The sequence below is a fragment of the Polyodon spathula genome, chromosome 20 (genome assembly GCF_017654505.1).
Source record: "Polyodon spathula isolate WHYD16114869_AA chromosome 20, ASM1765450v1, whole genome shotgun sequence".
In the NCBI taxonomy this organism is placed as follows: domain Eukaryota; kingdom Metazoa; phylum Chordata; class Actinopteri; order Acipenseriformes; family Polyodontidae; genus Polyodon; species Polyodon spathula.
This window is the reverse complement of record NC_054553.1, coordinates 14,150,933-14,177,749: the sequence shown is the minus strand read 5'-3', so window position 1 is coordinate 14,177,749 and position 26,817 is coordinate 14,150,933. Positions and strand designations below refer to the sequence as shown.

General features: G+C 39.2%; 1 protein-coding gene across 1 annotated transcript; it reads right to left on the bottom strand.

The window, feature by feature from the left end:
• LOC121295336 (amine oxidase [flavin-containing] B-like) lies at positions 1 to 25,572 on the bottom strand. The gene is made up of 15 exons (XM_041219830.1): positions 25,323 to 25,572; positions 16,154 to 16,248; positions 15,516 to 15,653; positions 14,205 to 14,309; positions 13,412 to 13,503; positions 11,711 to 11,852; positions 10,332 to 10,481; positions 8,379 to 8,538; positions 7,252 to 7,348; positions 6,696 to 6,749; positions 5,901 to 5,958; positions 5,448 to 5,545; positions 3,273 to 3,384; positions 2,660 to 2,722; positions 1 to 1,081 (listed from the first exon to the last, which is right to left on the bottom strand). Exons 1-15 carry the CDS (start codon positions 25,387 to 25,389, stop codon positions 917 to 919), a joined length of 1,596 nt encoding a protein of 531 aa, XP_041075764.1. The 5' UTR covers positions 25,390 to 25,572; the 3' UTR covers positions 1 to 916.
• Positions 25,573 to 26,817: the final 1,245 nt, after the last annotated feature.

The following is a 26,817-nucleotide window of genomic DNA, read 5'->3' as shown; positions in this document are numbered from 1 at the left end:
TTCAAACTCACTCATCTTATTTGCACATGACAGCTAGACAATAACAGTTCAGTCAATATTGGCATTTAGCATTAACATTACATGGCATTGTGACAATACTGAGGCAAGGACATTTGTAGTTTTCTTTCCACGCAATAAAAACATGTATTTTTAAGAATCACAATAAATATATACTGTTAACATATGTTACTCTTAGAGGGGATAACACCTAAAAATCATATAGCTATTCAATAAAATGATATTTTTATCTTTTTAAGTCATTGCACTATTAATTGTATAATATAGAGTAATTATACAATTACTATTACAATTACAGCTGGATTCAGCTTTTTGTCTGCAAGCATTAAGAGTAGAGTATCACTAAAGTAACATAAACATTGCAAATGTATTTTGTGGAGCATTATATTTTTTGCATGGACATGCTAATTTACACTACAGTTCAAAAAATGTTAGGTGTAACAGACAGTAAACAAAAATATTATTTATGGCACATAAGCCAACTTTTATGTACAGTATGCTCACGTTAAATGGCAGTACATGTCAGCTGTAACAACTTATTTGGTCCCTGTTGTTTAAAGTAAAGATGTGCTTATAAAACCAGGGGATTATTGAAGTCAGCTAGAACCACTTTACTTGTGAACCTGCTGGCCAGTTCTCTTTAACCTGATGCTGCATGGGTAAAAATGTGTGTCTCAGGCGTTATCTACTTTTGTAGCTTGAGAGCAAGGGAGACAAGTACATAGTGATGAGAGTGTGAATTAAGACACAGCCAGGTACTAAATAGTAGAATTAAAACAGGAGTAAACATTACCTAGTTCGGGAGTTACTGAAATGAAGGTAACATATTAATCTTGCTGGACATGATATTCAATTACAATACAACACAATCAATGCACACGATGTGGTAAAATCAGATTCAATTAAATGGATGTAAGTGGATGTGCTTCTTGAATACAACCATGCCAAGAGTGGTGACTGTAGCAATGAGAACCGTGGAGACGCCCATCACTGTGAGGAACGCTGGGACAGAGGGCAGGTGCTCCTCCAGGAAACTTGCTGTGGTTGGCTGAGATGGAACTTCCTGTGCAACAAAACAAACAGGGGTACAAGGTAATGATTCCCCCGGTGGTAAGAGCACCTTACTCTGGTATGCAATGTGACTGTTTTAGGAGAATCACTGTTTAGAAGTCAGAACCCACCTTCAGTGTCTAGTAATGCCTATATCTCTGCAATGGAAATTGATGTGATTGTTCCTTCTAATTGAGTGAGACAACCAGACATGTACCACTATGTGTGTTTGCATGGGAATGACTGTGTTAGTCAGTTCATTGGAGGGACCTGTAGGGAGAGGATAACTGCTGCTGGTCTCTCATTGCTCTGTTACAAAGAGCTAGCTTGCTTGCTTGCCTACCTGCTTAAAAGGTGTATTTTGTTCATCAGGTTATACCAAACACAATCTATTAGAGGCTAGCAGAGTTCAGAGACACAGGCATGATAGTGTATACGGTTTCACATTTTTGATTGAGGACCCTAACTAGTGAGAAATAGTATTGCAGTATTTTAAGATGAAGAATTAGCTACAAAGTATTAGCAAGTAGACACTGCCCTCTAGTGGGAATTTTTTGTACAATTCAGGCACACAGAACGGAAGTAATTCATTTGTTCTTCTTGCCAGTGTGCTTGAAAAAGGAAGAGAGCAAAAGAGTTGCCATTACTTACTGTTGCTCTATTGGAAGTTGATTGAACTTCATAATTGAGAAATGTCTGAATCCAGATGGGTTGCCTCCTAACATTATGTCTAGACCTCTTTCATAAGTTCTTTACGTGCAAATATGAATGGGAAGGAAATCATAACTGTAACCTAATGGGTAACCATATAAAAAGCATTACTGTATATCTGGATTATTCATCCCTAAGATTATCAGAGTTCCCCAGTACTTCTGTTTGGTTGATAACACACTACTTTATTTATACATTATGAGTATAATATACATACAGTAAGACACACTGAGGTCTCTTATCATAAGGAGACAATATAAAATAATGAGGGCTTGGTAAAATGGTAAGGAAGTAAGAAGTTGATTTTATCAATCTGTACCATGCCCGGATAAACCACAGCTGGATTTTTAAGAGCATTTTACAGCACCAGGGAATCCACATGGATTGCATCTACCACTTACCTGCAGGGTTAATCCAGACAGACTGCATCTACCACTTACCTGAAGGGTTAATCCAGCCAGACTGCATCTACCACCTACCTGAAGGGTTAATCCAGACAGATTGCATCTACCACCTACCTGAATGGTTAATCCAGACAGACTGCATCTACCACCTACCTCAAGGGTTAATCCCAGGGATATCCAAGAATATGTTCATGCAGTCCTGGGTGAATCCCCAGAGCTGCAAGATGCTATTCAGAAATCCAGCTCTAGTTTATCCTGGCTGAGTAAGGTGAGCCTAGTAGATAAACCCTTATGCACTGATGAAATCCATCTGAACACAGAGTTTGGGACAAGGGTGTGAAAAGAAACCCCAAATAGATATGTTATAATTCCTGGACTGGACTTTGTGCCAGCGCTAATTAAAAGTATCTGCTGTAGTACTGATAAATAGTTATGAAGTTAAAATCCTATATAAAACCTAGAAAGGAATAGAATACCTCGGATTCAGGAGCTTCAATCCAGATTTCAGCTTTTGGGATTTTTCCCATAGAATGTAGCACCTGAGAAACAGATATATTGAAATTTAGAGATATAAAGATTAGGGTGGATGGGGAGTAAGTTTTAAGATGCTGTTTGCTGTAATTGCAATTGTAATGAGTGTCATTGTGGAAATGCAGATCTGAGTCCCAGGTCTCTACAATGGCAATGTATCTGGACTGCGTTTCTGCTCTTGAGATGCAGGTTTTTGAGACAGTGTGGTCAGCACGTCTGGACACAAGCGTTCGAATCCCAATGGTGTTTTATTTTTTTTAGAATTATATAAAAAATGCAATATCAGTCCAGAAACAGAATATAAAGATACAGATAAAGATGGTATATCTACAAAAGAGGCCAAGTTATATACAATAAAAGGATTAGCACTGTATATACACAGCGTAAAAGTGGTTAAATTGAGCAAGACAATTAATTGAAGCAAACTTGTCTCCTCCCATTATTGTTGCAGTAGGAACTAGTAACAACATGAATAAAAAGTGGGGGCAAGTTTATCAGCTGTTTGAAAGTTACTTCTGTAAGCAGCCACAGGATGGTATAGAGCCTGTGTCTCGTTACCTCTCTGGCAGCCCTCTCCCCTGCCTGCACAGCTCCGTCCATGTATCCACTCCACCTCGTCGCTGTCTCTGTGCCGGCAAAGTACAGTCTGCCAAATGGCTCTCGAAGAACTCTGAGGGGAAAACAAGAATACAGACACAAGTCTTATTTTGTGTCTCATTAACCTTAAGAAAATATCGAAAGTGAGGAACCAATAAAATGAACAGGAGCTGCTTTTTAGACAGGTGAGTAAGCAACTTCAAAGGTCATTTTAGTTCTCTGGCCTTTTTATGTTTCTGAGTTGCTCATATATTAATAATATTTCATTGTTTTTCTCTGTATGAGAGGACCTAATAGAAGCAGTACCACAGCAATGTAGCTGATTTAAAAGTCCTTGTTGCTTTGTTTGCTGAAAATTAATCAGATACAACCAGAAAATAAATCTTTGGAGTAATGTCTGCCTGATTAAATAAAATATGTAACTCGATTCTTTCCAGATTTAGACTTCCAAAAATAAAACCCAATTATATAAAAAAAAAAAACCCTGCAGTTAAAATTCCACAGATTGTGATGCTCCGGGGCAGAGATGCTGGGAGGTGTCAGCTGAGCACAATGAGGGGTCCTGTCTGCTTGCAAGGCTTTCCAGGGGATAGGAGCCCAGTAGATCCTTTGCTGCCAGCCGAGCAAGCTGCTTAACAAGAGGATGAGTGCAGCCATTGTGTATCGTGCACGCGACTACCAGTGATCTGAACAAACATGGAGCATCGCACCCAACTGATCTGAGCTAACCTGGAGCGTCGCACCCAAGTGATCTGAGCAAACCTGGAGCATTGCACCCAACTGATCTGAGCAAACCTGAAGCACCACACCCAAGTTATCTGAGCAAACCTGGAGCGTCAAACCCAACTGATCTGAACAAACCTGGAGTGTCACACCCAACTGATCTGAGCAAACCTGGAGCGTCACATCAAACTGATCTGAGCAAACCTGGAGCATGTCAGTTTGTATCAGATTTGCACCCATTCCTGGTTAAAGTGGCCAGTAAACCCAGTCACGATTTACCACTATGACCTCTCATTGAGTATATATCAGCGTGTATCGTACAGCACCCGAGACCATATTCTAGATGCAGTCAAAGGTGTTATGTATTACTCTGCAGGTGCGGAGTGTGTTCACGTGCACAGCACGTGAAAGAGTTACAATGTATAGCTAACACGTGTGAGGCAGTGTGTTAACTGCTGTATAAAAGGAAAGGCGCGTGTGCGTTTCAGCTGCTTGGAGGTGTGTGTTCCGTGTGTTACTCCTTAATAAACATGTTTTATTTTGTACGGTTTCCTTTGTCTGGGCTTACTTATTTCCAAACCCAAATACAGTACATAACAAAAGGGATACTTCAATCAGACACATTTTCTGAATATTTAGAGTATATTCAAATTACATTTTCTTTTATATATTTATTTTCTTACTTTAAATGATGTTTTCAATCACTCTGGGTGGCTCTTTATTGAAATTACTCAGAAGTTTCTATTATGGTTCTTTGACAATGAGTTTAGAAGTTTCAGCTCTGGTTGCCTTGTCTGTCATAGACATGTGTAACAGAGGCTAGATCAGTAAGAGTGTCTTTATAGAACTAAGCATCAGCTCCATCTAATGCACAGTAGTGTATTGCCAGAAAAATCGTAAACCCTGTAATGTGGTAAAAGCACCTTAACACAGACAAAACAAAAACATGAAAACCCAGCATTGGAATAACAGTAAAAAACAAACATCACAAAACAGAAGGTGTCAGTAAAAAAAACATCAACAATAAAGACATTTGAGGGGACTTACCTATTTAATATCCGTTTACTATATATGTGTTCTGTATAATTATCTGTTGCTGTTTCTGCTTTCTGATAATTATTAACCCGGCTTACAAACGAATGTCCTTTTCTTTTTAGAAAATGTCAATTTGAGATGTGCAGTTGTAATCTCCGTTACCTTTTCAGAAATTACAGAAGCAGGCGCTGAGGTAGAAATCAGGACATTGGTTTGTAATGATTAGAAAAATCATAAAAATGTAATCAAAACAATGACTATCATTGCCTAACATAACATCAGAAGGGTGCTTTTGTTTTTTGGTGTAAAGTTGACTTAATTTGGTGGTAAAGATTTGTTGTGGTCCAAGCACAGTATACACGAGATCTAGGAACCAACCTGCTGAATTGACAGAAGGTTCCTGGGGGGAAGTAGGCACTGTAGCACCCCCCTGAGTACTGCTCTTCACACCAGTCCTTCTCTTCATAATGAACAGGCTGTGGGTACACGTACAATGAAATAAGCAGAGCATTATATGCAAACAACACAGCTTCTGTAAAGTGTGCTTTATTACATTGCTGTTAAAGACAGTTTATTGCATCTAAATTTTCATAATATTTTACATTTCCTGATACTTATTTTGTTTTCTAGTGTATGTGATCATTTTCTCCTGTTTCTGGTTGCATCAGTACATTCCATGCTTATTAAATATTCCAGTAACTAATCGAATGGCTCACAGTGCGTAGGTTACTGGTGTCATTTCTGCTTCTCCGTCATTATATATCATAGCATAAAAATGTTAAACAGAAAACTATAGAAAATCACTGTATGAGTGGTGAGTAATATACTTACATGAAGTGCTTCTTTAGTGCCAAGAACCTGTGCATAAATCTGACAGACTCTTTCTTTTCTGTTAAAACATGTTTAATAAATGATACACTGTATATATAGAGCAGATTTTTTAAGAGTGTTAACAACTCTTAAAGGTTAAACAGTGTGTTGAAGAACAAGAATAAACTTTCATAAACTGCACATTCTATTTAAAAAGAGGCTTGAAAAACCCATTCATGTACAGAGACCTCATATGGAGACAGATAAAAAAAAAAAAACCTCATGAGGATGTCATTTTTCCCCCATATAAAAGCAATGGAAATAAACTGAAAAACAATTATATGGAAAACATATTTATTATGTGTCCAAAACTCCCTTTTCTCAGCAATTTTAAATATTTCATGCATGAAAGATTTAATAAAACAGTACTTGTTATTTTAAGGCTGTTAAATATGTAGAGATGTTTTGGATTTTGTGAAATGTCATTTGAAAAAACAAAGAAGTCACACTTTGCATTAAGTCTCTCTAATTACTGTGTATTTACATAGTAGTTACTTAGTAAATACATGATTACTTAAAAACAATATTAATAACTTAATGTGTACATCTTTTCTGCATGATGTAATCCTAATCCTAGCCCTAACCCTAACTTTAAACCCTTTTCTGATACAATTGCATACTTACATATATCATGAAAAAATATTTACACATTAGGGACATTGTAACGATACACAATAATGATTATGTAACTATTATGTAAATACACAGCTATTAGTGAAAGCTAAACTACATCCCATGTAACATCAATGCACATACCTTTCATCTTTGCTTAGGTGGATGAGATGCCTTGCCTTTCTGGCCAAAATAAATCTGAAAAAGAAGACGCATTACAAGTCTTGCAGCTCAATCTCACTTGCCTTGACAAACCCCATCATTGTGCCTTCCCCAGCTTGCATAGAGTGAAGCCTCATCCTCTATGCATTTCGTATTGGACACTCATTTCGTATTGGAAATAAGCAGACTGACAACACTCCCTGAATGCTCTCAACACTTAGCAGACACAGATGTCTGTTTTAATGATCTGTATACTGCAGTGGATGATCAGACTACCTGATATTGTGCAAACCTTGTTTCCTTGTGTTTTTATTGCAGTAAGGTTTGTAAGTGGCCCTATAAATAAACACACAGCAGGTTTAAAAGACATTGGAGGTAAGAGCAGCAGTGTTTAGATCATTAAAACAAAGCCTACATGCAGGAAAGACAAGTGTGCTGTTTATTAACACATCATGAATCAAATGCAGGCATACCACCATATTGTTACTTTTGGGAGCAGAGACCTCTCTATATGGGAGAGTCCTGTTTTCATATTTACCCCATGATACAAGGACAAGATCCATCGGGTTTGGTGTCATCCAGTGTCATTGAAATGGGTGATTCCTCATCTTGAATCATCATTGTTCCACAGTACCCTGCACACAGACCATTCAAAAGGCATTATACACACAGTGTGTGTGATGGGCCATTTGTTGAGCCGTTTGCTATGCAAGTTGAATCCCTGACAGGTATTCTGTAATGAAAAGCTGCATCTCCCTTGTTCATGATGTTCTAGAAACGCATGGGGTACATAGAGCACATGGCAGTGGACTTTTATTTTTAATCATTATCTTTTAAGGTGCTTTGGTTATGATATCAAAAGCTGCTCTTCAGTTCTTGCTGTCTGCCATAGACATATGCTGCATAGGCTACATTAGCCAAAGTGTTTTAAATTAGTAAGAGACAGCACCCTCTTGTGCACAGCTGTATATGCCAGCAAAACAAAAAGAAACTGCTGATCACTAGATGGCACTAACTCTTGATAAGAACTTTCAACACTAAGCTCTTACCACTAAAAAAATCTACTTATTGCATATTAAAAAATAACTTACGTGAAAACACAAAAAAATACTAGAATATAATTAACCAGGAAAAAAGTGAATAATGCAATACAGTAAACTATGTGAATACAGGAGGCTCCTGCTCATCAGAACCCTGTAGTCCAAACTGATCTGTAATCCAAACCACACTATAATAATGAAATACAGGCTGACAGAAACCAAACTGCAATGACTGGTTTGTATCAGGGGTGTGTGTGAAGCATTAACAGCTATGTCAGGGACTGGTCCCAACTGGTTCAGATTAGTGAGAGTCTCTTGTATTATTGTACTATTAGTGAGTCTCCTGTATTACTGTACTATGCGTGAGTCTCCTGTATTATTGTGTTATTAGTGAGAGTTTTCTGTGTTATTATACTATTAGTGAGAGTCTCCTGTACCCAGGGTCCCGCTGTGGGTTTACCATCACTTACCCTAGTTTTGAATATGCTCTAGATATCTCTCTAGGCTTTACCATGCTTTAGTCAACTTTACTATGGGAAACTCTTATATGGCAGTACAGGCGGCTGCATGGCATCACAGTGCGTGGCTCCTATACTGTTAGCAGTATGAACATGAGACCCATTACCCTTCTCCCTCCAGAAGGCCTGCTTGTAATACATCATGCATTTGATGATGGACCCCATTGGGACTCGTTGGATCAGCTGGTTCCGCACAGGGGGCAGCGGAGGGTCGTAGTGGATATTCATGCTCAAGCCTGGAGGGATGGCACTAATGACATAGGAACCCTGGAGAGAAATAGTAAGCAAGTCAGAGACTGCCATTCCCCACCACAGCTGGGATGCATTAATGACATGAATAATCAGAACTACATGACCTGCCTCCACTGTGTGCACATGGAAACAAGTTCATCATACAGACAGAGGGACAGTAGCCTTAACATACAACTGGACAAATGGTTATCTGTGTGCAAAACCTCCACTCTGTACCCTGACAGGCATCCTCATGTGGGGATAATAAGAGACATAGTACATAAAACACATTGATTTATCATTAATCCCCAAAACTGGGTTTGCTGTTTCAGTATGATCGCCTTGCTAATGTATTCAGTCCAGGACCAGGCAACTGACCTTGTCACAGTTCCTGTAGAATGTGTGAGGAGCGTGAAAGTGCTCTATTTTGTTTTATACAGGCTTGATTTTCTTTCAAACGATGCCAGGGAGGGTTATAAAAATAGAAACCACGACTGAAATTAGGCTCTGTGTTACTGGAAATTTGTGTTTTTTTAGGCTGTGAATAGATCACAGGGCCCTGCTACTCAAGCTGTAATGTCACTAGCAGTGCCTGTCACATGATCAGATGTGTTCTCTATACTGCACAGTGCATGTGATTGCGCAGCCTGCAGACAAACAAATTATACTTTTCAATACTTGACACATTCTTCTTAACCAAATCTAAGGTTTTAGAAAACACATTTTAGTTATGCTTTAAATGTCAATATTTCTCTCTGTGTGGAAGAACAGGATTCTGCCACCTATACCTTCTGTTCAACTGTAGTGTGATGTACGTGGGATGACAACTGTACACAGGACAAGACATAGAGGAATCAATAACTACTGACTCAACATCAGGTAATAGACATAAAATACAGTCTGAAGCAGGTACTGAACTGGAAGAACTCTGCAGTTTATTGAAAAATAAAAAGCATTATATACATGAATAAACATGCATTTATGTTTGTGTTTATTTATTTAAGCTTGTATGTGTTCATTTACAGAACTGGAATAATAACTCATCTGCAGCTGGGTCCCAAGCCAAGACAAACACAGCAATTAATATTGAACACAAATCCTAACAAACCAGGCAAAAAATAGCTGATATATTGTATGTAATATAAGGAGTTAATTTGTGTTAATACTGCCATCTACTGGTAGAGATACATTCAAACAGCTTAGATCTTAGACGCTGTTATTGTTGTGTTTTAATAAAGTTGGAGTTTTTGAAACACCAATAGAGTCCTGATTGTGTTTACCTGATAATATACACTTCCAGATGTAATTAGTCCAAGTTCCACGAATGATTATTTATGGGATTATGGACTGAATAACTGTCAGTAACAAACAAACATGCTTCCAAGGAAACAAACCAGACCATGAGATAGGAGGTGACCCTGATCTACACACACAGAACCCCCAAGAGCTTCTGCTAAAGAATGGCTATTTCAGGGGTCTGCGCAGGCTATGAAGTAGCATCTGCAGTCGCTGGGGGACTGAGATTTTAAGGTTAAGATTAAATAAAAGGTTAGCCGTAAAATTGTGATTTCAAATTATGATTACATGTAGACATGCATATGTGGCCTAACTCCTTAATAAGGTAGCACATGTGTATGCAGTTCCCAACAGCTCAGAAAATCAGGTGTAAACAAAAGACTAAGGAATGCCAACTTAAAGTTTCAATAAACCTGGACGAGCGGTTCTCAAGGCATATCTAAAACATGAGTGACTGGCAATGTGTGGTTAGAGTGAACCTAGAAACACAAGCAATACAAACTGTAGTGTGTAAGTCCCTCCCTTGCACCTACCTCATATTTTTCTCCATGTAGAGTTTCCACACAAACGGCTGCATCTGTCTGAGTCAGTCTAACTGCAGGCTGGTTCAGCCTTACCCAATCCCCGAGCTGCTCTGCTATTCGATCGCTGATCTGCCCTGATCCACCAACAAATTTTCTCTCCTGAGGGAGCAGAACCACGACAAGAATGCTTTCATTAAGCAAGTCTGAGGATCCACAGAGACCGCCATGGTAAATCCATTCTTAAAGGGTTACTTTAAATCACTGACATCTTCAAAATATGTCATTTGTTACCTGTGAGTTACCATATTATGTGTGTTCTGTATGATTGCCTATGCTTAGATCAGTATTTGCCATAGCTGTTAGGGTGTGCTTCTGAACTGTTCCAGCAAAACGGCTTAGGAAAAAAACTCCAAGTCTTGACAGTGAGGAAGCATAAAAGCGTTGTACAGGATTGAGTGCACAATGCTTCACAGGACCATGCACAACACACACATGATGTTATAGGGTTATACAGGTTGGTTTAGGTCTGTGTTTTAGGTCTGTGATATCATAATATCAGAAGGAATAGGACTGGATCAAGGCTGAAACACTAGGAGTGTTGTTATAACCTATATGCAGATCCTCACAGTCCTATAACTTAGTCACACACTGTTTTATTGTTAATATACCAGCTCCAAATGTTTTCTATTCCTGACCAACCTTTATTTAGTCCATTGTGATTTTCACTGAAAGAAGGGAAAAGACTGTTTGAAGAGAATGCACATAGTTAAGTGGCTGAGGTTTGCGGCCCATTGTGATGTCATCATTTTGAATTGCCTTTGCAGTGAAGGGAATCCAGAGCTGCCTCAGGTTACGTCAATGAACCGGTAGTGAGAGTGAAGCACAGTACAAACTCAATATGCAGACAGTGAGTTGCGTTTCTATGTGATGTGTAGGCAAAACAAGCTCTCTGATTGGCTGAAAGATCTTCAGCCATCTATAATAAACAATATATTTAGGAAAATAAAGATCATAAACAGCGTTCAGTTTCCTGAGATGTGATGTAATGCTCCCTGTGGCGTGTTTAAATAATACTCCTCTCAATCACTGCCATTGCTGAGAGTTCAGAGGGACTTTCATTTAAACAGAAGTGAGTGCTGTTAATATGACATTGACATGAGAAAATAGATTGTCAGAGGACAGCAAGATTACTGCAGTAGAAATGCCCTGGCAAACAATTAAAAAAAAATCTTTATAGATTCAGTAAAAACAAAAACAACAACAATAGTAAATGTGCACAGCAGAGGAGGAATGAATGTGATAGAGTATATTTTAGTCCTCACTATTATAAGCTAATAATACATTGTATTGGACTGGTGTGCAGTAATGCAGTCCAGATAGCTTTGTACCTGCCCTCCATTAGAAGTTGAAAATATCCTCTTCGTTCCTCCACACTGCTTCACATACCACAGAAACCAGAGTGCTGACACCTCGTGTGGTTCAGAGGTTACATTCACATTGACAAACAGTGTGGCAAACTCCTTGGCTGCCCTGCAATTATGAAAGAACAAACATTTCTCTACTCTCTATGTGTATTCCATGTGAAGTGCATTGCAGTCTTATCAATTTGCCTGCATGCTCCTGCTTGTAAGTACATCCAGAGCTATTAAACATTCAATAATGCTAAATTACTCAAAACCCTAATGCAATTCAAGACAAAATTTTCAACTGGAAGTATTTTTCAATGTTGTCTAATTAAAGACATTTGAAAACATTGAAAAAGGCTTCAGTCAAAATGTTTATCATTGAATGTATTAATATTATTAAATATGCTTATGAATAAAGCACTAGAAGCACGAGGAGAACAACAAAGATGCAAAAACTAGAAAAAAAATTACACACATTTTAATTTGTAGGCAAGTTTAAGTACAGCACTATAGTATTGTTTTAACCCTTTAAGCACTCATGTGTACCACCTCTCCCCTCATAATGCAGGATCTCTGAGACACTAGACCCGGCCAGTACTCTATGCTGCTAGAGATGCAGCGGGATGGAGGCGCAGCGTGGCACCAGCAGTGATTAGGATTGTTTCCCGGTCACTCATGGTCTAGCATGGAAACTGCTTTCTCTGAACTTGAATTGGCTGTGGCTCCATATGCCAAGCATGGACTGGCAATGGTTGACCATGGGACACCTGGGTTGGTTTGACTATGAATTGAACCCGATACAGATAACTGGGCACAGACAACATGTTTTGCAATGCAGCCACTGACTCGATCGGCCCTGCTAAATGTGTTAATGTCAAGTGACAGCAGAGTCTTTTATTCTATGAACTCCAGAAGATTATGAGACCCCTTGGATTTTAAACCAGTCACAAACAAGAACACCAGTATGATATATCATGACAGGGAAAAACCAATAAAAAATAATATCTGCCTAGAAACACACTCCCCTTGGATTCTAAACCAGTCACAAACAAGAACACCAGTATGATATACCATGACAGGGAAAAACCAATAAAACATAACATCTGCCTAGAAACACTCTCCACAGGAGCAAAAATAAAAGCTAAACTGCAAGCAATAGCATATTGTTACGATTGCCATCTGTTAGCCTTTAATTAAACGGATAAGCACAAGACTAATAAAAACTGCTTTTGCCTAACTCTGCATGCACCTTCATGACACAGATATTCTTAAAATATTTATTTTATGCAGGATTATAAATATGGGCCTCAGAATGTATTTATCCAAAGCTACAAAGGCAGCAGATGGTGTGACAAGCAATGCCAACAAAGTTATGTTTGGACATTGACATACAACATATAACCTTTCCTCCAGTATTTACACTAACTAGACAAATAGTTACTTCAGGCTGTAGGCAGTATTGTATACACAGTAGATTAATAGGTACAATATACTGGCAACGTGCAGAGATTCTTATTGATTGATACATATATAGTGCCCCTTCATACAGAACTATTTCAATGCCACTGTAGCGCCACTGTCCACTAGCATTACCAGTGAAGATCATTTGAGAAGTGTTGTCATAGTAAAGACAGGAAGACAACAGCTTCAGATTCTATCGATACACTCGAGTGGCTTCCTGACCTTGTCCAGCAGAGCTGGTCAATGAGCTCCTTCATTGTCATGTTGTCCCATTGCACAGCATGCCGTGCACTCCAGGGGGCGTCACAAGGGATCTGAACAAGAGGAAACACAAAAGAGTTTACTTAATGAGTCAGTGCAAAATACTGTAAATACATCTTTAGAGTGAGCCCTCCAACCTGCTGCCACTCGTGATGGAAACACACTTACAGCAGGGAGATGCAGCTTCTCTATATTACAGTGTACATAACAGCAGGAGAATGATTACTTCTTTGGCTAAATCGAATCGGCAAGGGAGAAATGAAAAAAAATGAAAAGAATATATTGTCTGGTACTCTGTGTACATCCAGTTTTGAAACAATTTGCTGCACTATATGTAAAATGGTGGTATAAAACAATGTATTAGTGTTCTAAAATGTAATTTCTAAGTAATGGATTGCAAATGCATTTGCAATTCTGTGCATCTGAAACCATATGCTTCACCAGTACTCTCCATTTCAATTCAAACAGCTGAATATTGACTTTGTTAGTTCTCTACTAACACGCAATGTAGACGCACACACACACACTGCGTTGCTGCTACTTCTTTGTAAGTAAAGCGAGTGATTAGTCGCTGACTGTCACTTTTCTAGTCGACTAGTTGATTGTTTGGTGCTACCCCTAATACGTGATCCATTCCATTCTCATGCCAAATGAATCCGTCATGTCAGAATGATTGCTAACAACACAAACAAGTAAGGGGATAATAATAATAACAACACTTGTAGAAACTGTCTGACTGAACGCATTGGCTGACCTCCACCCCCATGTCATCCAGCGTCCTCCACAGGTTGTTGTAATCCATGTAGACTATGGGGTTCCACATGGGTGGGAAGGCCCCCCGGAAAGGGTACGTCTTGCCCTGAGAGGAGACAGAGCAGCAGGTCACTCATTGACCAGCCAGACACACAACAGGGTTATCATTACAAATTCATTAGAGGGGTTACATCCAGTGTGCTTTCAATGCACACTATTTACATGCACTTATTTCAAATATCACAAAACCGTTTTAAATGGCTTTTGCTTCTCCTGTTACTTCAACAGGTTTTACACTGTGGATGAAACATACTTCAAGAGAAGTACACTTATTTACCCTGTAAATTTTAAACCCCCACCCACACCCCCCTTTAATTTAAAGTGATTGTAGCTAACAGAATAATTCTATAGATGCTACCTATTGTGTACTCTCTACATAGGTCTAGATTGTGCAGTTTTGAAAGAAACAGATGGTACAGCAATCATATATTTCCCTTTCCATGCTAGGTCTATTCAAGTGATCTAAACAGTAGTGGATCTAAATACAGCTTCACTTAATTAAAATAAGGAGGCTTTGTAAAAACAAAGTAACAAAATAATCATTTCCAGTACTTGGACCTGCCTTCATACAGCCATGGGCAGCACAAGCAAACGTCTGTAGGTATATAGCCACATAAATTCTAATATTTGCCTCTGTCGTAGTTTATCTTGAATTTTACATCTGAGTAGATTTTATATTTGGAAGTCTTTGTCCATGTATAGAGAAGCAAACTAAATGGAGATGACAGGCTGGCTTCAGGGTTCTTTCTTTGGTTTCCATGGAAACAGAAGCGAAGGGAGAAGATACAAAACCGTGATAACGGGCAGCAACAAATTATCATGGTATTTATAAAAACAAGCACGGAACTGGAGAACAAAAAACAAAGAATACAACAAACCAACATTTTGATTCAATTACAGTGTCTCGCTAGTTATATTAAGAGTAGCAATGGCTGAAACAACAAAGTATATAGGGTTTGTATATAGAGGTGCCTTCGTTGGTATCCATGTTTGGCAGTATCTAGCACACTTTTGTCAGTTTCCTTGACTCTGATGGATTGGCACAGATTTTGGGTTCCACTGTCCTTTGGTTTTACCTCTGTTTTCTCTAATATACAGTGCCACCCCTCCTCCTCTTGTCTTGTCTGTCTCTCCTAAACCCACTAATTGGGTATTCTTCTCTGTCGCTTGGGGTATAGTAAGCCAAGTTTCTGTAATCCCAATGATATCCTAATTTTGGGCACAAGAAGTCTGAAATGCTGTACTTTCTCACCTTCACGTGATGGATGAGCTGCTCCTTCTCATTGACGAGGTAGGTCTGCACCCCCAGTTCCTTGGCAAGCCGCAGGATTCCATTTTGGGTGGGACCAACATAGGCACCCCCAAGATCCACATACTGGAACTGAGGACCCTGTCACAGAACAGACACCACTATTCCAAAGCCTTTCGCAGCTCCTATTTAACTTAAAACAGAACCAAAACAGAAACACTGGGACTGCAGATAATGAGAGACCACCATTAGACTGGATACAGGAAATAGAAGGAAACGGGGCATTTAGAGCAGAATGTAGTTATAAGCAATGTGGCCCTGACACTTCATCCTAACACTCAATACAAGCAGAATGAAGATCTCAAATGACAGGTATCGCTCAGAGCATCAGGCTGTCCAAACTTGGACTGAGGGGAAATGGGCAAGAGAAGCAGAACCCCAGGAACAGCAAACAGCTGTGTGGCTGTGGAGGAGGAGGAGGAGGAGGAGGAGGAGGAGGAGGAGGAGGAGGAGGAGGAGGAGGAAGAGGAGGAGGAGGAGGCTTATAAACAATGGCATCCTCTTGCACTGGAGTCAGTCTGCTTCTCACTGCACTATGTTGAATATGTTTAGTGTGAGTGAAGTCACTCCTATGCTCTTACCTTCACAGTGAGGGTTCTTCCACCCACACGACCTCTGGCTTCAAGCACCACCACACTCACACCAGCCTCTTTCAGCAGCTTGGCAGCAGACAGCCCTAAAAAACAAAAAAACACACAAGCCATTAAAAAGTAATAAACTGCAAACAAAACAACTAAAGCAACCAGCCTGAAAGAGTTATACCACAGTCAACTGAAGAGAGAGAAATGCAACAGGGAACAAGAAAACACAAAAAGCTGCATGAAAAAACTGTGCAAACATTTAAACAAGTCTAACAGTAAAGAACAAATAGCTTCTTGATAGTTTCTTTTTTTTAATTAAAAAAATTATTTCCATTACATGTGAGCAGATCTTGAACTTCATGTTGATTTGAACTCGGCTCTCACCAAGATAAGCACCAACCAAGATGTAGCTTTGCAGTAAACTAATGTGATCCATCTGCATCTCCATCCATTTGCGTTGTTTTCCATTTGATGATGTAGATATCCTTCTGTCTGGTGTTGATTGCTGAAGTGTAATGCTGGCTCCCGGGATCAGCACACACAACGGCTGCAATGCTGGCTCCGGGGATCAACCCAGTGCGGTCTCCCCAACGCATCAGCATGACAACTGTCTGGATTTAGCTAAGTAGGGTACACATCTGGGGTCTTCAAGTGGTCACCTTCCATCCTCGGTGTTTCGTTGACTAGCCCACGACACCTTAAGAGCGATCAACAGTGATTCTGGTGTCTCAGCGTCACCCCCCACTCAGCTCAGCCGGACTTACTTACCTGTACATCAGCGTTGCTTTCTTTCTATTGTGCTTGAGATCCCCATCCAGAATCTTTCTGTCTCAATCACAGCCAGTTGCTGCTCCTTTCTGCTGCTTCAGATAAGTTCTTCACTGTGCGACGCAACTCTTGGCCACTGAACCCAACGTCTCTGAGAAACCGGGTTGTAGAGTGTGCCACAAATCCTCGACAAACCACCTCCACTGGGTAAACTCGGACTCTCTTCTGCTCTTCTGCTTCAGCAGCTAGTTGAGCATACCAAAGTTTCTTCCTCTCATACGCCTCATCAGCAGCATCTTCCCATGGCACTGTTAACTCTACCAGATGAACAAGGTGTGCTGATCCAGACCACAAGACAATGTCTGGTCAAAGGTTAGTGGTGGCAATCTCAGTTGGAAAAATAAGCCATTGACCAACATCTACCAGCATCTTCCAGTCTCTAGCAGCTTCCAGTTGTCCTGGGTGAGGTTTGGTTTTAACACCTTGTCTTGGTGGTTGCTCTCCTGAATGGAGAAATATTGTCTTTTGTGTGTAATGCTTTGATGGAACTGGTGGCAACTTATTGGTCAGGTTACGCTTCTCTTCCAATGCTAAGGCCAGACATGGCAGCACCTGGTCATGGCACCAAGTAAACCATTCTTAGCTAAGACCCACCTTACATCCTGTCAAAATGTGCCTTAATGTTGCAGGTGATGAACACAAAGGACATGAGGGATCCTCACCCATCCAGAGGTTTAGGTTCTGTGGTGATGGGAGAACATCATATGCTGATCTGATGAGGAAACTTATCCTGCTCTGTTCCATTGTCCATAGGTCTTGCCAGCCGATCTTGTGTTGTTCCTCACTCTCACATCTCATCCATTCTCCCTGCTTGGCCTGGTAAAAGGCCTTTACACGCCTGATCCTCTCCTCCTGTTTTTGCACCTCATTGACTACCAGCTTCCTCCGTTGAGCTGGAGTTGCCTTATGCCATGTAGGAGGAGCTGAAGTGAGACCAAGACCTCCTTTTCCATGCTGAACTTGCCCCAAAATATCTTCGATTCGAAGGGCAGCCTTAGCATCTTCCACAGCTTTCTTTGCCGTCCATTTTCTTCATTTTCAACACAGGTGCTGCCTCCTTTATGCATTTGTCAAGTGAATCTACTAATGTCATTTCCAGTCGGAATTTGGCGCACTTAAACTGCTCGGTTAGAGCAGAGATTGGTAGCTGCAGTATTCTTTTACCATAAAGTCCCACTCTGCTGAGGCAGCGTGAAACTCCCAACCATTTCCTGACGTATGAACTGATTAAAGCTTCCAGTTTCTCAACAGTTGTCAAGGAAACCTCGTACACAGTCAGTGGCCACAGCAGTCTTGGCAGTAGACCAAACTGAAAACACAAGAGTTTCAGTTTGCCTGGTAAAGCGCTGCTGTCTATGCTCTTCAACCCTTCCACTGCTTATTGTCTAACTTCTCCCACACGAACTGTGTCCTTTAGATCCCCGTCGTACCATCTCCCTAGACTTTTCACTGGCCTCTCGGTCACTGGTGGTATTGCCTCACCATTAATGTAGAACCTTTTATCTACTACTTTACTTTTAATTATAGAGATGCTCCTTGATTTAGTGGTCTGGAATTGCATTCGTGCCAATTCAATGTTATTGGTTAATTTGCCCAATAACCGATTAGTGCAGGCTACTGTTGCAGTCATTGTTGTCATGTCATCCATGTATGCTCGAATTTGTGGTAGTCGCATTCCAGAAGCCAAGTGCTCTCCTCACACTAACCATTTTGATGCCCTAATAATTACTTCCATTGCCATGGTAAAAGCCAGTGGAGAAATGGTACCTTCTGCCATTATTCCAACTTCTAGGCATTGCCATGTAGTGCTGAAGTCTGAAGTTGAAAAACTAAATAGTAAATCTCCAAAGTAGGCTTTCACTAAATTTGTTATGAACCTTTCTGAGTGGATTTTTTGAAATTTTCAACTAATATGTTTTACTTTTTTAATTGTAAGTCAGTGTCAAGGTGCCTTCACCTGTGTTCAGGAGCTGCCTCTCATTGGTAACACAGGCTAAATCAGCTGGGAGTGTCTTGTTAGCAGTAAGAGCCAGTGCCCTCTAGTGATCTGACACTTTGGATTACAGGTTTTCCCAATGGCTTACATTTCTTCAAACATTGTGCAACTTTCTCAAAACAGTTAACACAACACTCAAAACTGAAACAGTTTGCGAAATGACACATTTCATTTGCAAATTGCTCTAATGCTCTCAAAATACCAAATATATGTCACAAAATGAAATAAGTATATCAAAACAATACAATTTGCCATCTAATGAAAAGCTCACATTATCAGCCACTTCACAACAGTATAATAAATACAATCGTCAATATAGTATGTTTAACCCTTAGTGCGTACTCCCTCTGCCTTTCACATCCTTTTTGATAATCAAATTGTGTAAAAATAAGCATGTTAGCTTTACAGTAAGAGCTACATACATTTCTTTCAGTGGACTTAACCCAAAAATGACTCAGACAGTGGACAACTTTTACGCCCAAGAACAGACAACGAGAATTGCTTTTATGACAAAAAAGTAATTTATTAATTTCTTCCATTTTTAGTGTTACTCGCTAACAGTAAATCATAGCACTCATAAAGATACAGTTGTGCCAAAGAACATAGTGAAGAGAAATAAACATGGAATATAATGAAATGATAACTTTACTCAAATAACCATTTGTTTTTTCTATATCCAGCCTCTGATTTCTGTCAGGCCACACGTTCTAATCAACATCACGTCGAATACATTCCATCGCAATGCCTCTCAAATGGATGGTATTGTTTCCAACCACCATAACCACTATAGCAGCCTCCTGTTGAGCTCTAAAGATTGGTCCTCAGCCACCAGAAGGAGGTTTTCTATCAAATCAATACATTAACTGAATGTTGGCAGATACTAATGTAGGGACTGAATGACAGCAAAACTACACTTACAAATTTACTGGACTAGAATACAGAAATTAGATGCATGGTGACTTATCTATTCTCATTCCTGAAGATTCAAATGACTGATGCCACTGTGGATCTACTAAGATTAGGCTGTACCCTCTGCCCCGCTTCTCATCATAAGTCCATGATTTATCACATGGTCAACTATTGTTGAAAGATTTGAGAGATATAAGAGATTCCAAGTGCGCCTTCCCCTTTGGTGTCTAATCCTACCACCATTCATACCCACACCCCTTCCTCTTATGGCTCCCTGTCTTTCACATCCTCCCTCTCTGACCAGCTCCGTTTCTCACCAACAACTGTGAATTCACCTTTGGCCTCTTTCATTCATGATTAAGGTCTGATGGGTGATTGAACAATTGAGTAATTTGCATTTGTACATGTGAGATATAGATTAATGCAATTGGCATTGATTGCTTTCTGCTGCAAACAAATGCTTTGAGTTTGATCAACAAGACTCATTCAATTGCATTTTGTGTCAAATGTTGAGACTTGTATTTAGTGTTTTGCAAAAATGTGTTTAAGATTAGCATTTTGTGTGAAAATAAATGACTTCTAGTTATGCAAAAAGTAATGCAGTTCTGGTTGCGTAGGTTTTGGTATTGATGCCTTTGACCACCGTTTCACTAACATTGATTTAATAATCAAGAAAAACTGTGAGTATCATTTTTTTTTCTGTCAAATGCGCAGCAGGCAAGCCGAACCGAAGAGCAGCTCCTGAGCTCATAATCAAATCACAATAACACAGACTTCTATACAAACACAAATAAAACACTGAAATAATGCAAACAATATAAAACGATGGCAGGACCAGAACACTATGGGCTTTTACCATAGAGACAAAGTATGTGGAAAATGAACGTCAATATAGAAATTATTAATGCGTGTTTGTCTTCTGTAATAATTGCCCTGCAGTTAGATTAGAAGGTTTTATTGGTAAGTGCTGGACTTGTTTAATGAAGCCAGGTTGCATAGTAGATTATATTACTGTGCACAGTCTCCTACAGTAAATTAGCAAAGCTGCCTCCCACACACATCATTGATGTCTAAACACACATGTGTACACACACCTCATCCTATCACTCAATACAAGCAGAATGGAGATCTGTTTTTCAGGAAATTGTTTTTCAATGAAAGAACAATAAAAGCAGCTTGGTGACTCAACAAGAATATCAAAGAGAGGCTCCGAAACAGGTGGGCACTCTGTTTCTATGGTAATGTGGCGTTTCCAGACTGCGGCATAACTAGAAAAAATCACAGTTTTTAGTTTCATTTGTATTCTGCCTGCGGTTTTTATGTTGCAGATAATGCATGACAATAAAAACACTCCCAAGTCTGATTATCATCTTTTTAAATCAATAGTGAAAGGCCTTTACGACAGCATTTTTTCTGAGCACAGTTGTACTGTAAAGTTATGAAACAAAAATAAAATGTAATATATGCTGGAACCAGAATCCACTAACAGATCAAACAAGTTACTGTAGTTTATCACTAAGTGAAAACACAGGCCACTTGAGTGACAAGTCAGTGGCAACAAAGGAAAACCAAGAGGATGCAGAAATTGCTTAGTCCAGACCGGAGGCTTTTTCTTTTAGTATAAACATCCAAGCCCTAGAGCCTGAAGCGTAATGTAGTCTTTTCTGTCAACATAATCCCATTTAATTCTCCCTGTCCTGCCCTAATGCAAAAAGACCCATGCAGACATGATCACTGACTTGTAATGCTGGATTTTATCTCAGTTTAAATGGCTTCCTTACACTTTCCGAACTGGTATTACACTCTGAAAAAAACAACAACTATGGACGGGCAACCAACTACTGGCCTGCAATCAGACCTGGCTTTCTATCTGACACAGTTTGTACAGTGCAACACAAGATACTCCCCTTTGTGTCCAGGAAACTAACCACCAACTGCCATGAAGCATTGTCAATGATTCCCTTGTAACTGACCAGGAGATATAGGAAGGGGTTCATTCGGATTGCACTGGATTCCAGATCCGGTACATTTTTGTTTACAAATTAATCTCTGGAACTGAATCATAAGCTTGTTACTGTGAAGTGATGAGATCTGTGCAAGTACTTCATAAGTCCCAGTTTTTAAACCTAGTAAAACATGTTTGAAGTTGTTGTCATTCTGTCATTGTAAAGAGGTAACAAACTTTTCTTTATTTGCAATGTAACACATAAGGTACTTCAGTTTCAGTTACAGATTATACATTTCTTGCTGGAGAAGAAAAAATATAAATAGGGTAGAATAATGTATGGATCAGAATATATTATGAGACAATAATATGCCTCGACATGGTTTTGGGTATTACCAGTCCACACCAATGAGAGACATAGATTACTATGTGATAATATTTTCTGATGTTATTTCATATAGTCTGTGTTTCTTAAAGCATACACGTGAATAACATTTAAAACAAACCACATCCATTATCATTCTTGCTACAAAGCAAGCACAGTTAAATGGAGAAGATATAATACATTAAAAATAAAGACATGGTTGTCTTCCCTGTTTTTCTTTGCTTGACTAGATTAAATTGGAAAGGTGTTTGTCCATGTCTTTTTCAAGTATCTGGTGAAGTTCTCTTGTTTCTCCCACTGAATGCAAATACAACTTTGTGAGGTTTATAATATCAGCAAGTGTTTTTTCTTTCCTTGTATTTTCATTTTCATGCTCTTTAAAAAAACGACTCCTTAAATTCTTCAGATATTGATCTGAACAGCATTGTTTCAGAGTTCCTGTCATTGTTTGGTTGAATGTCCGTGTTTTTATAATGAATTTGTTATTTCTTCTCCATTGTACTGTGTTTGTTGTAACAAGTGACAGTGGCAGCAGTTTGTTGGTAAATGAAGCTGCTTACCAGAGAGCATCATGACGTATAGGAATATATATATATCATAGGAAGATATTTTTTGCACGTTCCTATGTATGTACATAAAGATGACAAGGATATGTTTTTTCAATATAGTTTTCTGTTTCCATGGCAATGTAGTATATATACTAAAACAGGCTGGCTGTATGGTGACGTAGCAATTATAGCAATTATTTCTGTCCTACTTTAACAAACTTACATGTTCCACTTCTGCTTGACCTTACCTTTTCTCCTCTGGCAGGTATCCTGAGCAGAGCTGGTTTTTGGGGCTAGCAAACAGGACAAACTGCCCGGGACCCCAGTCCAGGGGGGCTCCCACTAGGTCATATCTATGTAACGCAAACAACGCAAGAATCCATTCTAGCACCGCATATGTCTCAATCTAGTTCATGACAGTTTAATTTTACAAGTCGTTAATATAAAATGGCATCATTAACTTTTAACAGGTACCTAACAATAATTAGGCCTACTGATCTTCTAGTTTGCATTCTGAATGTTTAAAGTGCTTTATTTATTTCTTATGTGAAAGTCCTTTGCCAAGCAGACTAGCAGCGGAAGTCATAAAGACGGCTGCAGTGGGTGACGTCAAACTGGTCCTCCAGCACGACGTAGCAATTGATTTTCTTACTATTTTAATTCTCCTACTCCACACCCATTCCTTCGCCCTGAACACACAACCTCGAGTGAAAACATGCTGATTTTATGCAGCTGTACTGAGACTCGATTGCTAATCAATCATTCAGTTGGAGTCTCGGTACAACTACATGTGAATTAAGTTAGTGTAATTTCCTGTGCTCATGTATTATTACATTTTAGTGCTGTGCAAATCTTGTGCCTAAATACAAATTTTATATCACTTGTGTTATACAGACCCATTTATATCCTGTGCACCAATGACTATACACCAACATTAACACACTACATAAAACATGTAACACAAAAATATACACAGGGGCCCACTCCTTCACCTCTGTCCGGTGTGTTTATTGTGTCTTTTTTTCTTTATTGTGTTTCTTGTGTCTCTGGTCTCATCTCCCTTTCTCTCTCTGCATTACTGTTCAGTTAATCTTATACTTTTCTTTATAATACATTTCTTATGGTTAATGTATTTGGCTCTATATGTGATGTTCCTGTCAAGGCAGTGGCTCTCAGTCAATCCTAAACCAATCTATCAATTACTAACTCACTGATAATAACCCAGCACTTTTCTATTTATAGAAGGGTATTCTTTCTTTCTGCATCTTCGCTCATGCATGACAAGAGCCTGATTTACAATTCTTTCCTGGTTTGATTGACGCTTTAAGACCAAGCATCTCTGATGTCACCGGTTGCACTATGACACTGAGACTCCGCCCCTTCTGGATTTGATAAGCTGGCATGTCAGCAGTCTATAGCAGTGGTGTTTAACCCTGACTCTGAAGTATCCTAAACATTTGGCTTCATTGTGCTTTATTTGTAATTGTATTGCACCTAGTGATGTCTAGAGGAATTCCTACAGCTAGTCTGTCTGTAAGTGCTGTCTTATGTGCACTGGAAAGCAATACATGTTTAAAACAAATATTTTGTTCCTGCGATAGTTGGGGACCAGGGTTGAAAACCACTGGTCAAAAAAATAATGAATAACATAATATAATATTAATACTCTTTATCTTCACATGAAACGATACATGGAAGCAATCTGGATTTGCATTCAAAACCGGGAAACAAGATTGTGCCCTTCATCAAAAAAAAAAAGGCAATTAAGTGGCAGTTTTGCACATTAACACTGAAACCTGTCTTACCACTACTCTTTGTTAAAAGGAAGCCTGTGGATATTGCCTGTCAACTACAAAAAAAAGGTGGAGGGATTGGGGTAGTAAGCCAGTAACATTCACTTCTCAGAACACTGTGTATTTTATACTCTAGCCTTTTTGTGTTTTTTCTTTATACCAATATGCACTGTGCTCTTTGCATGTGTGTGTGTTAGGGGAGGGGTGTATCAATGAACAGCGTATTGATGAGATTAGCCCCTTGTGTATCGAACACAGATATGTATAGTTTATATCGTGATACAAGACCAAAAGCATAACATAGCTCACTGCAGTTCACTTCTGGGTGAAGAAGTGTTTTACAGTTGGTATGAATATATCTCCCTAGCTCATTTATTAGTTACAATAGTCCATCGTTAAATGATCATTTGATCCAATATATCACTTGATAACAATGCAAGTTCATCATATTATTGATGAAATAGTACACATACAAAATGTGCTAAAATAAATCCTCCAGGCATTTAACCTGTGCTTTATTGATTGCATTCGAATGTTCCCTGACTTTATGATTAGTTTTAAACACACAAATGATTTCACCATTAAAACATATCCAACAATCACTGCTAATAAACTAGTGCTTGCCATGGATAAAACACTGCTCCAAAAGACAACACAGGCATCAACTGTATGACAGCAGAACTAAGTGAAAAATGCAATGTCTGGAGTTAAATCTACCTGGTGTATAACTAAACTGACAAAGTAGATGGAAATAAAGTACCTCACCTGACAAGCCCCCGCCAATGATAATGACGTCTTTTTTATCAGCTGGTGTTTTCTGCCGTTTATCCATGCCTGCAAATTGAATTCTCTTTGGGGAGCAGAAACAGGCTGCTGCTTATGGGATGTCTTGGTCTCTAGACTCCAGCAGTGACTGTGCCAGCTCTACAATGTGCTGGTTATTAGCAATGAAGGTCTAATCTTATCAGCAACAGCACCATGACAACGAGGTGGGGCTTATCCCTCTACTCCCCTCCGCTCCCTCACGTCTCATTTAAATATATAATTCATACAAACAAGGTTGGGCTTATCCCTCTCCTCCCCTCCTCCCCTCTGCTTCATGCATGACTCATTTCAAATACACAATTCATACAGGTACTTTGATTTACAGACCTTTAATACTTATATTTGAAGCCTGTGCTCTCTTAAAGGAATCATGTCCTGTTAAATGCTGTCACAACAAAGACACAGTTTTTCACTTCAGCTCTGCTTCCTATGCTGCCCCAGAGCTTGCAGGATTATTGTCTAACCCCTCCTGCATGGCTCACAGTGATGCTGTGGCTAGAAGGATTGAAGAAAATGGCCTTATAATACTGCAGCTAAAACAAACTTAGAGAATGTAAACAAACTGCCTGAGTTTGTTCTTCCGGATAAAGTTGAAAGCACAGAGGGCTTTTGAAAAATGGTGGAAGTAGGCATGGCTGTATTTGTGTCAAACTGAAGATTGTGGAATGCTGCAGCTCTCAGATGGTATACGTGTATGGCAAGAATGTTGCTACACATTTATATTTCCAATTGTTAATATCATATCTGTTTCCATACCTCCACCAAGGACAAAAGGTGAGGGAAAACACCATATGTACAATACTTCTTGTTAATAATACAGTGTTAATTTAAGGGATTTCAGAGAATATATTATATGCACTAGTATTACTAACGCATAGGAATTTCTGCATTTGTAAAATTATTTAGCAAAATGCCACATGACAATGTACCATGCATTTGCTGGTTGTGCTGGACAACCTGCCTCTTGCAAGCATTGAAACTGGTTCAGTGCTTTATACTATTTCCATTATTCTAATAAAAGCATTACATCTGAACTGCGAAAAATTGCATTTGAGAACAGTCAGGGCAGCATATTGCCCTCATGAACGCTTTCCTTGCATTAACAAACTGATCCATACAAAGATACAGCAAACTGCCTACAGTAGCTCTTTATAAACACCACTGTCTGTCAGTCCCTCACAATTAGGAGAGTTCCTCTGTCACAACCACTTCTTTAATAAAGACTTCTTGTGCTTTTTAATGACATAACAAATGCACAGAAGTGAATGCAAAACTGCTGATTTTTACAATCACAATACGAAAGTTATTTTGGTGGTTTTTAGGTAGTTTTGTAAATGTATTATTTTATTTTTTATTTAAATTCTTGTTCAGGACAACGCTGGGGAGCAAAGGGTTAAAATCTTGGTACTAACTGTAGGTTTTGAAAAGACCTCTA

What these genes read in the sequence shown, in the direction of transcription:
- LOC121295336 (XM_041219830.1), bottom strand. Translation starts at nt 25,389, where the DNA reads ATGGATAAACGGCAGAAAACACCAGCTGATAAAAAAGACGTCATTATC. An exon ending in AGCTCATCCATCACGTGAAG is followed by an intron (nt 14,310 to 15,515) that starts GTGAGAAAGTAC and finishes GTCTCCTCTCAG; the next exon opens with GGCAAGACGTACCCTTTCCG. An exon ending in CACCTAAGCAAAGATGAAAG is followed by an intron (nt 5,959 to 6,695) that starts GTATGTGCATTG and finishes ATGTTTTAACAG; the next exon opens with AAAAGAAAGAGTCTGTCAGA.